The 16,918-nt window shown below is 40.7% G+C and overlaps 1 protein-coding gene across 1 annotated transcript in view; it reads left to right on the forward strand.

The window, feature by feature from the left end:
* Positions 1-16,918, forward strand: part of SORCS3 (sortilin related VPS10 domain containing receptor 3) — a 403,927-nt gene that overhangs the window by 282,326 nt on the left and 104,683 nt on the right. Inside the window, exons 6-7 of the mRNA XM_081191998.1 lie at positions 3,102-3,166; positions 11,490-11,608. Of these exons, the coding sequence (XP_081048124.1) occupies positions 3,102-3,166; positions 11,490-11,608 (184 nt within the window). The remainder of the gene's footprint in view (positions 1-3,101; positions 3,167-11,489; positions 11,609-16,918) is intronic.

Below are 16,918 nucleotides of genomic sequence, written 5' to 3' on the forward strand. Positions count from 1 at the left end.
GAAGCAAGTTATTCCACCTTCCCTTGGTTCCACTAAATGGGCAACCAATTCTTCCATATTATATTCATTATTATATGTAAACTACCATATGCATATTATATATGTATATATTCCTGGTTCCTAAAGTAGCCAGCTCATAAAGAGAGACATGCAGCAATGCACATCGCTGTATAAAATAAGTATTACTAATATACAATTATCCTGCAGAAATATAGCAGCTTGACTCTTGTATATGCATTATATGCATGACATACATATTTTGGTAGATAAATTTGAAATAATTAGGCCATTTTTTATTTTTAAAAATCCAATAATGTGCGAGCAGTGTGGACACAAGTGGGCACTAGATGACAGATGTTGTCTGATGTGAGTAAAGCTCAGTCACAAAATGGCTAACCTCATCCCTCCTCCTTTTACAGGAAGTCTACCACTAAATCTCTCCCTCTTCACACCTGTTCTGCAATGTGTATGTCTGTGTGTCTGTGTGCAAGGAGGACACTTCTGTTAAACATGTACTTTTTAAAAGACTTAAACCCTTAGAGGCTACATGATGCCATATACATTATTTATTTTAAAGAAATGAAGAAAACTGTTAAGGTTGGTTTGCAAACATGTTTGATTGAAAAGCTTGTGCAGGTCAGGCTTTTGCAGAGTATGTGAAAACATTGAGCCCATTGGAAACAATACGAGCCCAGAGGGAGAAACAAACAACACACCTTGTGCTGTGGAAAATATCTGATTCTTCAGAAATGTGCCGTTTGGGAATTAGGAAGGTTTTCAAGAAATAGCCATTTATGCAAGTGGTCTGAAGGCACAGGGATATTTTACTTTGCTGCTGCTAAGCAGGCTTGGGTCTGCATCCAGACCACACATTTATAACATAATTAAGGCACCCCTCGCAAAAAATCAAAACAAAACCCCCTTAGAAACTGTACTTTACCCTTAAAAAGGTAAAGGTAAAGGACCCCTGACTTTACAGTGGTACCTCGAGTTACAGACGCTTCAGTTTACAGACGCTTCAGGTTACAGACTCCACTAACCCAGAAATAGTACCTTGGGTTAAGAACTTTGCTTCAGGATGAGAACAGAAATTGTGTGGCGGTGGCGCGGCGGCAGCCGGAGGCCCCATTAGCTAAAGTGCTACCTCAGGTTAAGAACAGTTTCAGGTTAAGAATGCACCTCCAGAATTAATTAAGTTCTTAACCCGAGGTACCATTGTACTTTAAAGGCATGTTGTGTACATAGTCTGTGACGGGGCAATGCCTAGTTGGGAGATGCTCTGGAAACCACAGGTAAACTGACTTTGATTCCTAGAAAGAAGAGAGGGGCAGGGATATACATGTAAAGGGGGAACCTTGACGTGTCCTTGATTTTACTTGTGAAATGTGAAGGTTTGGGTTAAAGAATGAACTTATTTTGTGTAAAATAATTTGTACCCCACACTTCCTCCATAAGACCAGAGTGTTGCATAATGAAAACAGATACAAAAATAACAGACAACATGAAGCAATAGCAACTAATGCAGCAGCCAAAATATCTAGGAGTGCTCAGAAGCCAAATTAAAAAGAAACGTTTTAACTGGGAAGGATGTTAGCTTGGCTCCTGCTGCTGGGTTGTCAAAGCCGCTACCTGCATGAAATGGAGCACCACAATTCATGCTGCCCACCTCTGGGTTCCTTCACCTGAACTTCTTTTGGGCAAAGCCTGAAACGGGCTGGAAAAGGAGCCCAACCCTTATAAGTGCTTGTGGGTGTGTTGATATAGATGTGCAAAACCCTTTTGAGAAACTTCAGACAATGTTCTTCATGCTTTTAGCCAGCTGTAAAATCCCGAATGCTGCACATTGGAGTAGAATGTAACTCATTTTCTCACTGCATGATTAAAATAGCCCCAAGTTTCATGACCTTAAATGCACACAGACGGGCATATGCCCCATCCCCACCAAATGTAAGCAAAAGTAATTCTGATGTTTTAGTACAAAATGAAGCATGCCAAAGAGCACAAAACAATACAGGGGAGATAACTCCCATGCCCACTGACAAACATTGTCCTCTGGCATAATTAGATGAAGTGGTTGCATTACTTCTCCTTTTTGTGTCATTATAAGTATCATTAATATATTTTTTTTCTAAAGCCAGCTCCAAATTGATGCACAACTAATAAGGCCAATTTCACACATCTATAATGGCCAGAAGTGGAGCATTTTGTGGGAACAATGAGTTATATGTCAAAGAGTACAGGGTGGCTGCAAATTCAATTAGAAGAACATTCTGCCTTATTACCATTCTTCAATGGATCAGGAATGACCCAAGGTGTTTTACCATTTGAGACAAAGAACATGGTGTTCCCCTTTTTCCACGTACAGAAGCTAATTGTGCTGGCACCTGAATCTTACTTCAAAATTGATGATGGGAGAAGACTGTACCTGAAGGCAGCAGGCTAACTTAGCGAGTGAAGGGAAGGCTATCCTTCAACAAATCACCACTGCTCCCCACTCTCCAGCATTTGCTGCCTAAGGCAGTTGTCCCACTCTACCTAATGGTAGGGTTAGCCCTGCAATAAATAGTTCAGCAAAAGTGAAGGAGGTTTGCTGAAAGACACAGCTTGTTCACTTCCACTGCATGTAAATCATGTGCCCTTCCCCAAACACACACATTCATATTTGCCTATGATACATTTGCACACTTGTTTGTGACAGCTGAATGAAAGAAGCAGCTCTGGAGGGCCTGTGCTAATCTAATAATTGGCTTTATAGAAACAAAGAATGATCTATTCTTAATGAGTAAGCAGTAGCCAAACCCATGCCAGGTTCTAGGTAAGACCCTCTCCCTGGTGGATGAAATGGTATTAAATCCAAAGCCTCTGACATTATTGTTCTTTGTGCTTTTTGAACTAGGCTATGTATTAAATCCAAGGACCTTGCTTTTCATGGGGCTGTTTCATGCACTAAATCCATTCAAGTCTCAGGGTGGCTCGTTTCAAATGGGAAGAAGCCAGCTGCTTTTCTCCTCTTCATTTCCTATCTGCCTTGACCTCTGCTTGCTATTACAGCATTCTGCCTTTCAGATTGATTTGTTTCTCTTCTTCTTCTTCTCTCCCAGGTCCGTCACGGGTTTGGACAAGGAGCCTGACCTTGTACACATGGAGGCTCGCACAACAGATGGACGTGAGTGTCTCTGCGCCGAGTCTATAAAGTCAGAGATGGAGAAACTGCATTTTCATTTGGGTTGTTTTGGGTTCTTGATTTGCATTCTAATTGATAGGGAAGATGTGGGTCGCCAGGCTCAATTTGCTGAGTGTTTCTATCCTTAAACTCCAAGGGGAACCAAGAGTACAAGTTTCATTCCTGGAGAAAAACAACAGCTAAACTCAGAAAGAAAGCAAGAGTAAAACTCTTTGGCCAGGACTTGTGCTTGGGAGATTGTGAATGCACATGTGGCCAATAAAGCTCCCTGCCAACAATCTATAGGCCACCCCTATTTTAGGCGTGACCAATACGTGTGTGATCGCACATTGAACCTGGAAGTGACCTGGAAACTTCACAAAAGATGTCACTATAAGGGTGGAATGGGGGTGGGACGGTGTGGGGCAGGGATAGGGCGGGGACAGAATGGGTGTTTCAATTCCACACTATTTCACATAAGCATGCAATGACCCCAAACGTAACCCACATGCAAATCGGGGGATGCCTCTATCTATCTATCTATCTATCTATCTATCTATCTATCATCTATCTATCTATCTATCTATCTATCTATCAGCTATCTATCTATCATCTATCATCTATCATCTATCATCTATCATCTATCATCTATCATCTATCATCTATCATCTATCATCTATCATCTATCATCATCTATCATCATCTATCATCTATCTATCTATCTATCTATCTATCATCTATCTATCTATCTATCTATCTATCTATCTATCTATCTATCTATCTATCATCTATCTATCTATCTATCTATCATCTATCTATCTATCTATATCTATCATCTATCTATCTATCTATCTATCTATCTATCTATCTATCTATCTATCATCTATCTATCTATCTATCTATCTATCTATCTATCTATCATCTATCTATCTTCCTGGGCCAGGGAGCCGGTCTCCTCCTTCCCTGCTGTTACCTGTACCATCTTCCTTCATTTTCAGAATATGCCACCAGGCTATACTACTGATACAGTTATAGCTCGAGTACCAATACTTGCTCCTTTCAATATGGCATTTCTAGAAACTACTGATTTCTGTATTGTTTTGGCCATCCATCTTTTTGAGCAAAGGCCTTATTTGCTTCCCATCTTGTATGGCAACAACTCAAGCCATTGGAACACACATTGGTTCCTTGGTGATATTTTTATTTTTAGCAAAGCAGCTTCAGGAGGAGAATTTGAGAACTGAGGAGAACCTGGAGGCACTGAACTCTTTCTCCAGTCTCTCTCTCTCTCTCTCTCTCTCTCTCTCTCTCTCTCTCTCCATTCTAAACCCACCCCTGCAAGGTTTCAGTTACATAACAACGGGGATTCTCACGATTGCACAGACTTTTTCATTCCACGTGGTTCTGAAGAAATAAAGGATTGGACATAAATTCCACACAGGGGAGGGGGTTGACCCTGCAAGTGCCCCAATTGAATTCTTGTGTGCATGACTGAAGAAAGCACAGTCTGTAAAGAGGAGACCTTCCTCCTGGATTCTGCTCACACAACCTGCTTTCCTCCACCACCTACCCCATCATCCTCACCCAAGGCAACCCCACAAAAGGCTCATTTTGTGGAATTGCAGGTGGCAGAGGGCTCTGTTAAAGACCAGCAGGAAGTAAAGCACAATGTTAGTTGCCAAGTTTTTTTCTGCACAACAGCATAGGAGCTGAGTCACAACCACCATGATAGTCAGTGAAAAATGAGGCCAGTATTATCCTTTCCAGCCTTTTGGTTGCTCATAAGACCAAATTCATGTTTGGGGTGAGCACCAGCCTGCTCACCATCTCAAGAGGAAATAGTGTCATGTGTAATTAGCCTAGGAAGTGGTATTTGCCATTTCATGCTTTGGGAAAATCCTTGTATTCTCAAGGACTTAGGGGTTTTCTCTGTTATTGATCAATTGGCTTTGATTCTTTCAGTCAGCAGGAAGAAAAAGCACTCACCCATAAAAGTGATTATTTATCCCAATGTTGTAATTGAAAGTGTGGTCTGGTTTAAACATGTTAAATCAGTTTGAATTATTCTCAATACTTCAGTACTATCATTGTTTAAAAAATCCATGAGTTAGATCTGTTGTGTCTGGAGTATTGTAATGGGCAGAAGAACTACAATTGCATCTGTGAAAACGATTCTCCATATGGAGAGCTCCCTCCACAAAACACCTCACAAAGATGCTTTGTTTTGCTGTTCAACATCCTTAAATGTAATTTTCATTTTTAATGGCACATAAACATTAAAAATTCAAACCCAAAACATAAAATTGCATTCACTTCTAAATGTCAGTGAAGCTTGTGCTAAATTTTTCCCTAACCAGTGTGAGGCCTCTAACTGATCAAATCTGTGAGAACCTCTGATTTTATCTTTACGCTTTCATAATGACTTTTCCTCTATACATATGACTCTCTTTGAAAGTTTGTTCTGCCAGGATTTAGAGATTTACAAAGCTCACACCAGAATGCCATCCGACCTGTTACAATGAATGCCTGAATTCTTGCTTTCTTCTTGTAGTGCAGGCTTTATGGCTATAGGAGGGCAACTGTTGAAAATGGACAACTGACATAGCTGGATAACTCAATGAGACTTCTGGTGCAGTTAGGGTTTGCAAATCTTCATCCCCTCTCAATTCAGATTGATTGATCAGTTGATTCCATTCCATTTATTGATAGATTCCTAGGAAACATTTCGAAACAATTTAACAATTAAAAACACCTATAAAACGATTTCATATTAGACTTGGCACACTCATAATTCCCCTCACTTCCACTCCACTCATTTCCTCCTAGCTCAATTCTATATTCGAACACTGCTGTTCTCCTTGAGAAATTATTGGGAACCCAGGGTCCAAATACTTCTCTGCAGACACTCTTGTAAGCCTCAGCCCCTTGGGCTACAGTGTTTGTGAGATCTTCCTAGAGTGTGCGAAGCTTCCCATCCTTTCAATTACAACACTGCAAGGGCAGCATCCCAGGTTGAAGGAATTTTTGATGCACATGACACACAGTATTGCTAGTAAACAATCTTGTGATCTCCCTGTTGTGGAGTATATTCTTCTCTCCCCCCCCCCCCAGTAGCCGACCGTCAAATGTTTTAGAAACAACTGAGAGTTTCCTTGAAATGGTGTGTGATACTATGGTGGCAGACATTTCTTAAATAAGAAGTTTCAATTCCAAATGACTAGCTGGATCAGTTTTGTTTCAGCAAAAATAAGGAGCCAAATACTTGAACAGATGATATGCAGTTAGTGAATTCCTTTTGTCCGTCAAGATCCCTAGCAGAAGCTTTGTATATTTTCATACAAAGCATAAAATTGAAATGGTTGCCTTTAAGCATGTTTCTTGAAAGGTACTTTGAATTTGAATTCATATGAATAATTTGGAGCAATAATGTTCTGTTTGTGTGGAGAAACACCATGCTTACAACACACACACACACACACACACACACACACACCTTCAGATTCTTGCATGTTAGGAAGATGCCCTGAGTTGTGGCATTAAATGATGATTCCTGGGCTGATAGCCTGTTCAGACCCAACTCAAATTAAAGTTTGACAATTGAACTCTGCTTTCAGCTTTTCACCTCAAAAGGATAACTTTTTAAGAACAGATGTGTATAGTGTGATGCCTCTTAGGTTCAACACAATAGGCTGGAAAAAAGAATTTCCCCCAGCTTGTAATGCCTCAGTGAAATCAGAGGAGTGAGTTTTCTAGCCTGGGAATTATTCCTGTGCTTGTTATTTAGACTGAAAATATAACATGCTTATAGGATAATTATGTGCTTGCTCAGCCTGCACTCGTCCTTCTTGAAGCCAGCAACCACTGTTGACACCTATACTCTGGCATTGGTTACTGTAACCCCTTAGCGTGGGACAAATCAGAAGGGCACTAGGTTGGGGATGGCAGGACTAGATGTTTTAAAGATGGGAACATCACTCACAGGAAAACACACACACACTTGGCATCATAATAATTAAAAATGCATTATCCATTTACAGCCTGGTTTGGGCTGTGGGGAGGTCAGCTGGGCAATTGATTTTTGTCTTAATTTCTTGCATTCATATTTCTCCTTTCTTCCTTCATGGAACTCAAGGAGGAGGGTATGTGGTTCCAAGGCTGTGCATGCACTGTAGCCTGGCAAGATCTGCTACGACTTGGCATCATGTTCCTTTGTACCACACCCTAGTCTAGATAATGGGGGGGAGTGTTTGTGGGGGGGGGGGAAGCCTGTACGTGGGAAGGAAGACGTTCAAAGCTCCTTTCACTTTGCACGAGAAAAGGATCTTGTGTGTTTTGTTCAGTGGTTGCTGCCCTGCTGCCTTTGCTTGTTCATGGGGTGAAGAGAGAAGTCTCACAGCTTGGTGCTGAATGAGCAAGCTGTAGGCAGTAGGCAACACGTTGCTTTCCTCTATTCCCACAGTGCGTTTACCAAGTGGAATTATAGCAACATAAATATGGCTTAGAAAAGTATCACGAGAATATGAATGTGTCACTGAAAACGTACAAGCCAAGAATGCTTGAAATCCAACCTCCACCCCCCTGCAAAAATTTTTTTTGTCCAATTATGCTCCAGTTGCCAACTTGATTCCAATTCAAGCTGAGAGGAGTTTATTTGCCCATCACAAAATGTGTGTTTACATCCCATGTGGCCTTTGAATCAATGATTGCACTGTGCAACCCCCAACAGGACACACAGCTACTAGATTATCCTTGCTTCAACCTTACATGCTGTATAGGAAAGAGTAGCATCCCCTACTCAAGTTCAAGAGCAATCAAAAGGCTTAAAAAGGTTAGAATGATCTTGTTAGCACCTTTGATTCTGTGCATTTTCTCACTTGCCTGAAAACTTGCCTTGGCCAGTGGTCCTGAGGTGGAGGAGCCTGCTTCAAAACTCACGTGTTCCCCAAATGTAAAGTGCAATCCTCAATTGGGACTTTATAAACTCAGAAGACTAAGCAGTTAAAATTTTAACTTCAGGCAACTGCAGCAAGGGGATGACTTAATCTGCAGTTCATGGCCAAGAATTCATAAATGAGAACTGTGTGGGATGGCTTTTCTCCAGGAAACTGAATATACTGACATACAATCCAATAGGCTGAGGGAGGGAGGGAGGGAGGGAGGGAGGGAGGGAGGGAGGGAGGGAGGAGTTTTGTAGATTGTGGACATAACCTGAGCTCCTCAGGTTAAGTTGATCAAACCAAGAGTAAGCCATTCATCACAATGCTGGGATGATAAGGAAGAGGGAGAAAGGATTTGGTGATGATAAACTAGTATAGTTCTAATATCAGACTGTGAAAATCATCAACATTCCAAAAATAAGGTGTCCCTGGTTGAAATAAAGTCTTGTATCCTCTTTCAAATTAATCATGTGAAAGCCTGGACTGGATGAATCCCAAGCCGGAATTAAGATTGCCGGAAGAAATATCAACAACCTCAGATAGGCAGATGACACAACCTTGATGGCAGAAAGTGAGGAGGAATTAAAGAATCTTTTATTGAGGGTGAAAGTGGAGAGCACAAAATATGGTCTGAAGCTCAACATCAAAAAAACGAAGATCATGGCCACTGGTCCCATCACCTCCAGGCAAATAGAAGGGGAAGAAATGGAGGCAGTGAGAGATTTTAGTTTCTTGGGCTCCGGGATCACTGCAGATGGTGACAGCAGCCAGGAAATTAAAAGACACCTGCTTCTTCGGAGAAAAGCACTGACAAACCTAGACAGCATTTTAAACAGTAGAGACATCACCTTGCCAACAAAGGTCCGTATAGTAAAAGCTATGGTTTTCCCAGTTGTGATGTATGGAAGTGAAAGCTGGACCATAAAGAAGGCTGATCGCCGAAGAATTGATGCTCTTGAATTATGGTGCTGGAGGAGACTCTTGAGAGTCCCATGGACTGCAAGAAGATCAAACCTATCCATTCTTAATGAAATCAGCCCTGGGTGCTCACTGGAAGGACAGCTTGTGAAGCTGAGGCTCCAATACTTTGTCCACCTCATGAGAAGCGAAGACTCCCTGGAAAAGACCCTGGTGTTGGGAAAGATTGAGGGCAGAAGGAGAAAGGGACGAGATGGTTGGACAGTGTTCTCAAAGCTACCAACATGATTCTGACCAAACTGCGGGAGGCAGTGGAAGACAGGAGTGCCTGGCCTGCTCTGGTCCATGGGGTCACGAAGAGTCGGACACGACTAAACAACAACAACAGCATCCTCTGTTAACAAATATATTAGATGGAGAATCCAGACACTTGCCACTTACTGCATAATCATTTCAATCCAGTTTAGTGGTTTTCAAATTCTGTCAGAACATTGCATGCTCAATGTATTTTGTTATTTTCCTGAACATTAATTTTTCTGTGGTATTAAATGTTCCAGTAGTATGAAAGTTTCAGATTTCCCAAGGGTCAGTCTTCTTTTCTCTCTTAACTCTAAAAGCAGTTTCAGCATAGCTGTATTAAACATGTCTGATTTGCCATTCCTGGATTTCTACGCACTGGGATAAGACCACTCCCACTCTTGGGGTGGTATTCAACAAAATATTGGCGGTAGTATAAGGGTTAGAGCTAATGTAAAGAAATTTCCTCCTGCTCATCTGTCCCCCTGTGTACTCTAGACCATCCCCAAATCTACTTTGGACAGGGAAATTCATATGGGGCATGAATGGGGAGGAGACTGGATTTAGCTGTGTGTTACATTTAATACAACACTATTTTTCCATGAGCTTTTCCTTATGTTGAAAAAACATGTACTGTAGTTCATTAGTTGAGCCCTGAATGCATTATCTCTTTTCACTTTGTCACTATGTTTTCTAAAAGCATCCTTCTACAATGTGGCTATTTATTAGATGAAGTTACTTTTATTCCTTAATTTTCGTAAGAATTTTTGTTTAATTTTCGGGGGATCTACATGTTGTAATATCTGTGCCACAAAGCAGAACCAAAATTGAACTTATGTTTTATATCTAAACTCATCTAGGGTTGAAGATGCTTTGTTTCTATGTTCCACATACACTCTTTTGTAAAATAAATAAGACAGACTAAGAAGCAAAGTCACAAATAAAGGCAGATTAAAGAGAACCTCTTTTATCTCCCTGTGAATATCAAGCAGGTGACCTTTTTCTATACATTTAATTATTGGTGTAATGCATTCAAAATGACACGTTTCCCAATAGGCAGCAGTTGGTTGTCATGTCAACACATGTACTTTATTTGCATCTGTTTGCCTTCTCTATTTTTCATTCCTGCTTATTGTGCACCTTTTGCTTTGGTACACAGTAGTCGCCGATTATCTACCTTGTTGGATAAAATGAAAGGCTGTGTGGCAAAATGCAGGGCATAGGAAAAGGTTAGTGAACGATACCACATATTGATACTGACCAATCCAAAGCTTGCCAGTTTTGTCTAAGATTTGAATAGATACATGAATACATGAATCCAACTTACCTGAAGAGGAGATAGGTTTTCATTCAAAAAGAAAGCTACTGCTGCTTATGTCATAGTTGATACTTTTCACACAGCTAAGAAGGATGGACTTTGGATAATAATAATAATAATAATAATAATAATAATAATAATAATAATAATAATTTATACCCCGCCCATCTGGCTGGGCTTTCCCAGCCACTCTGGGCGGCTTCCAACAAAATATTAAAATACAGTAATGCACCAAACATTAAAAGCTTCCTTAAACAGGGTTGCCTTCATGGACCAGGACATTTACATGGACATGGCCCAGGTCTTTACATATTGCCTAGCTGTAAGCAATGCTGAGGCCATTTATTAATCATTTCTTGAACTGTTTCCTATCATGCATTTTTAGTAACAAATATACCCGAGGCCTTGTGGAGTATAAGAAAAGTGTAGCAAAGGAACCAGTTCATGTAGGTTGATTATAATGGCAGTATGAAGTCCAGGAGTATGATGAAGGATGCTGGACAGGTAGACTGAAACTGGATTATATGTACCCGGAACAGGAATAGTAGCCCAGAAAGTAGGTAATAGGGGGTCGTAGGAAAGCCAAAGCTGATCGGGATCTAGGAGAGCAGGCTACAAGAATCTACATTCCAGGGAATGTAGGCAAAGGAATATATTGGGAAACGTCTTTGTTTTCCAAATAATGCTCATAGTTCACCAGGGAGGATTCCTAGACTGTGCCTATAAGGTTTTGAACTCAAGGCTGTCAGTGGTGAAAGATGAGTCAGATTCTCTGGTCTGAGTGTTTGCTTAACATCAACTCATAAAAAACTATCAGAAAATATTTTAACATACATTCTTCTTATTCCCATTACAGATGCCCATTATATAACCTGTAGGATTCAAGAATGTTCAGAGACCACCAAAAACGGACCTTTTTTGCATTCTATTGACACAAGCTCTCTCGTCGTCCAGGATGAGTACATTTTCATTCAGGTATGGGTTTGTAGAATCCAAATTTGCAGATCACGCTGAAGCTGCATGCACAATATCAACTCCTTTGTGAGTTTTGTTTTTCATGCCAAGCACTATTTTTTGGAAAAAACTTAGTTGAACAGAAATATGAACACATGCAAACATGGAAATGGTTTTACAGATTTTATGTTTGATATTGGTCTAAGGCCAGGGATGTCTTTCGGGACCTTTAAATGTTAATCTGCATCCACCCTCTATGCCTGATTCCGCCAGATATTTATGCTGAAGGTTTTTTTCTTTTTGTAAACCATTGAATTGTCATTTGCATCAATTCATTCTACTTCAAGGAAAACAGTTTTACCTGCCAGGCACTAATGGTAAAAGTTTGCACCCTGATTATAATGAAATTCACTTGCCATTGTAAATTGAATTTTTTTAGACTTTCAAATGGAAGAACCTAAGGAAATTCAGACTGTAGATGCTGTTATTAATTTGACTGACAGTTTAGAAATGTGGCTCGTTACATTCCTTTATTCCACTTAGAATATAGACTCCTGCCTGTCACCTTTGTATTCAGTTCTTCTTTTCTGTGATCTTTGCTTTTCTCTCTGTCACTCTAATGACTTTTAATCCTGTTTCTTTGTGCATCTGTTGGTCTGTCTTGGCATCACTTTTTCTTGAAAATTCCAGTTCATTTGTATGCCTTGCTTTATTATTCAGTTCTTCGCTCCCTTCATAGGTTTATCCATCTCAATTTTTCTTCCACAAGTTCCTGTTTTGTCTCTGCTGGTCCTTCATTGTTGGGTGCTGGTAATGTCAAGGTTTCAAGTTTGATCCCCGCATGGGATAGCTGCATATTCCTGTGTTGCAGGGGTTGATTCTCAGGGTCCCTTCCAACTCTATGATTCTATGACCCGTTGTAAAGTAACAGTTGGCAAAATATGGAATGAACACTTGTTTTCCTCATCCCTGATTTTTGAGATTTGAGATGTACTAAGTCTTGATTGGGCAATGGACTCTTCATTTTTTGGATCAGATACTTTTCATAGCTGGATCAGTAAGCACACAGATTATAGTTTTTATTAAGCAGTCTCATAAATGTGTGTGTGTGTGTGTGTGTGTGTGTGTGTGTGTGTGTATAGTCAGTAAGTTTATGGTGGGTATGTTCTGATACTTGTTGGATGGATTTTTCAGGCAACCTAGTTCTACTCGGTGGCTGCAAAAGTCAGAATTTGTTGGGAAATAATTAGCCAGAATATTGGGGAAATAAGAGCACTGAGAGAGACGTCTGAATTTATGCCTTCCAGGATACAGTGGTGCCCCACAAGACGAATGCCTCGCAAGATGAAAAACTCGCTAGACGAAAGGGTTTTTCGGTTTTGCGTTGCTTCGCTAGACGAATTTCCCTATGGGCTTGCTTCGCAAGACGAAAACGTCTTGCGCTTTTTTTTTTAAAGCTGCTTGAAGAGGCACAGTTGCGACGGACCATGCTTCGCAAGATGAAAAACATCGCAAGACGAAAAGACTCGCGGAACGAATTCTTTTCGTCTTGCGAGGCACCACTGTAGTGCTCTGTCAATAGTTGCTGCATAAACCTTTTTCTTTTTAAGTTTTAGCTAGGAAAACTTAGCGATTTGTCTACATCAGTTCTTAATAGCTGGCAATATGGTACAGCAATGAACTAAAGGGTTTTAGGGTTAATTTTCTAATATCAATTGTTTTGCCTGTAGTCTATGAAAGTTCAGCTGATCCAATAATGAAGTTGTCAGCCACAGAGTGTTTCTGTCAGGGAAGGGGAAGAGCTGCCTGTGATTCAGAAAGAGCTGGGTAGGGAATGATGAGGGACTGGCAGCTGGATGGGAAGAAGTTTCTTTTGAAAAGAAAGCTAAGAAGCAGGGATTCTAGAAGCAGATAGATTAAAGAAAAGGAAAAGTAGGTCCAGTAATGAAATACAGGAACTCGAGAGAGCTGTAGGTGAAAGATGCAACTAACTGTAGAAGAGAAAGGGGTCAAGGAAAGGAATGACTAGTGAAAAGCAGGAGTCTAAGATATGAGAATCTGTGTGCCATTGGCACGAACCGTGTGCAAGAGAGTCAAGAGTGCTGGGCAGACAGAAGTTCTTTACCATTAATTAGAGTCAGCAGAGCTGAAGGCAGCAGGATCGAATAGAGGATTTTAAAAGTAGCACCTTTGGATATAGCATGTGGCTAGAACAATGAGTTAAAGAGTAAGTCATATTTGAAAGCAAAAGTGGATCAGTCACTTGAAAACAGAGATCGTTGGGAGGTCTGACAGTACAACTAAGGGGTTTGGCTTTTTGTTTTCTGTATTTCAGTGCTTATAAAGGAGAATCTAGCATTTGTTGATGGGTTTGTTGTAGAGGTTCTGAGGACTAAGAACAGAGACAGCGACAGAGCTGAAAGTTATTTTTTCTGTGACTGTCACACTGCTAAAGAGATGAAGGTGATGACATATTCAGATCAGAGTTGGACTTAGAAATACCCAGGCTTTCCCTCAAACTTCAGGGCTAGTGAATGTGAAAAGAGAGCTGCCAGTTTTGCTTCTGAAGTCATGCAAAGAATGCCAGTCAGTTTGTACCAGTGATGAGATGCTCTGTGTGGGCTGATCATTCATCTGCCTGCAATTGGCATCTACTGGAAACAGAACACTTGGGGCTGGAATTAATTGTTGCTAATTACTCTAAAAAAGCCAACGGATTAAATGAGGTGTCTTAGAGGTACTTATCTCTGTCTCTCATTTGAAATTAATGGTACAGAACATTTTTATGTTTATTATTTGGAACATTAAATAAACATCAGATAAATAAGTAAGATTGAGGGACATATGAAGATCTCACAGGTGTGAGAATGATCACTTTATGAAAGTGTGCGCGCGTGTGCCTTAATCAGCTCTGTGTTTACCCTGAATTAGGTGGCAAATTGAGGTGATTTGTGAAGGTTCTCATGTTTCTGTGTCAGATCATACTATTAATAAGGCATCTTGAAGCAGATTAGGGACTCCCTAAGTTTCTGAGAGGCTCTTTCTGTGTACACACCACATTTAATTCTAGATTCAATTGAGACTTTCTACTTGTTTTTTTCTGCATACTCCACATACAATCTAGGTTTAGTGCATCTTTTTTGGCCCCTGAAAAGAGCTTCTTGAAGAACTTGTTTCATTCTGAAAACAAAAGCTCATTGCAGATTGATTCTGCATTATCCCACAATCTGCCCATTTGAAAACAGAAAGAAATAGGCAGTCCTGCCAATGGGATGTGTGGGTGTGTGATATTGATTGTATCCCCAAAAATCTCTGGGGAGTGCAGAACCACTTGTGAAATGTAGTCTAATGTAGTCACCCACATGAAATGTAGTCTAATGGTCTAGGAAGAGTGTAGACACAGTTGATTTACACCAGGTAGAATCTGGAGTAAAACCTTGGGAATAAGCATACAAAATCAGGGAAGTGGAATATGAGGGAAGAGTCCAACCCCAGCCAAAATAGAAGACCACTTGTTTCCAAATTCTCTTAGCTGTATGGCTGTATGGGAAACTCAAGTTGAGATCAGGAGAGATGAAGGTGCACTATAGCTATGTACAGGTGGCAGTGTTTAGAAACTTAGAAATGCTGTTAAAGAGCTATTGTTGCCCATAGAGACATTCCTGCCATGGTTTTTATTCAAAACTCTTTTCACAGGGTTCTGCAGCACTTCAAGAAGTGCTCTGTAACAATCAAAATGACAAGAGCGGCTGTGATAGATGTGCATATGCTTTGGAGTGACACTTGCAGACATCTACCTGGTAGCGTCCATGACAATGAATATGTCCACACTCACATCCACCCACATCCCACTTTATAAGCCCACATTTGAAATGCTTTTCATAGTTTTCTTTTTCATATGTGAAAAGGTAGGGTTTTCACATTCATATAGGTATGTAGCTCTTTAACATGGTACAACAACATCTTGAAAAAACCACGTGTCTGCCTCTAACGCTATAATAACATTCTTCTGTTGTGTTGAGGGTTACCGGTAGTTAAATTCATAGACTTTCTCTTCCTTCTGCAAGTTTGTGCAAAGTAAGGCTCTCTTTCTCCTTATTACAAGTATGTAGTAGGAAGAGGAAAATAATAATTAATATAATAATAATTTTTTATTTATACCCTGCCCTTCCCCTTCTAAAAACTGGGCTCAGGGTGGCTAACAGCAGATATAAAACATTGATTAAAATGCAACTTAAAAACAGTATAAAATACAACATAAATGCAGCATCAATGTCAATAAAATTCAAAAATTCAGGGGTCATGGGGGGACCCCAGTCAGTAAACATCAAATGATCACCAGGGCTAACTGGCCAAGGTGGTCCTACTAGGCCCAGCAAGGAGACCAGGGAAGAGTTCAAATGTGGGGTCCCAGAAGGGTTTCTTCATAGACAAGGAAAGGGGGAAGGGAATAGAGGATCAGGCTACGGTAATTCAAATTGAAGGCCAGGCGGAATAGCTCTGTCTTACAGGCCCTGCGGAAGGAGATCAAGTCCTGCAGGGCCTTAGTCTCATGGGACAGAGCATTCCACTAGGTTGGAGCCATCACTGAAAAAACCTTGGCCCTGGTGGAGGATAGTCTGGCTTCTTTAGGGCCTGAGTAGTTTCCTGCTACTCTGTGGAAATGATCATCTGTGCATCCCCTATGAAAGAGGCCAAGCAAATATACAACAGTGATGGACAATTGCTCAAGACTTCTCAGCCTTGGATCTGACTATGTTTTCTGCAGGTTCCCACTGAAACCGGTGAGATCTAAGGCATGCCTATCTTGTCCCACTGATTTCAATGAGACCCAGGTTCAACTAACTTAATCTGAATACAATTCATTGAGCTAATGGCAAGCTTTGGAAGCAAGGAAGCTCTGCAGTCCCTCAGATTGTCTGACCAGCTCAGGTGAAATGCCTTACCCAAATGAAGTGGGAGATGGATCACAGAAAGTATAAAAAGGGGGAGTGCCTAAATTTCCATACACTGGGTGCCTTATAATTAACCCAATAATAAAATGGAAATATAACTCCTTTTGATTTTATGCAATTAGCTTTGGGTGAAAGATTATGAATAGGAGACTGCAATCCACTGTCCACATCCCTGGGGGGAAGCTCTGTGGAAGTCAGTGGACTTACATCTGAGTAGACAGAAGTGTAGATTGCTTCTATACTTCTTTATAGGATTGCACTCACAGTTTAACTGATGGCCAGAACAAAAGGCTGCAACCTGAGCACTTCTATATTCTTCCCAGTGAGCCTCGCCAGACCCCTAAGCTTTATGTTCCTATCTGGAGCACTGTAGTCT

Source organism: Podarcis bocagei, assembly GCF_964188305.1.
Source record: "Podarcis bocagei genome assembly, chromosome: 4".
NCBI lineage: Eukaryota > Metazoa > Chordata > Lepidosauria > Squamata > Lacertidae > Podarcis > Podarcis bocagei.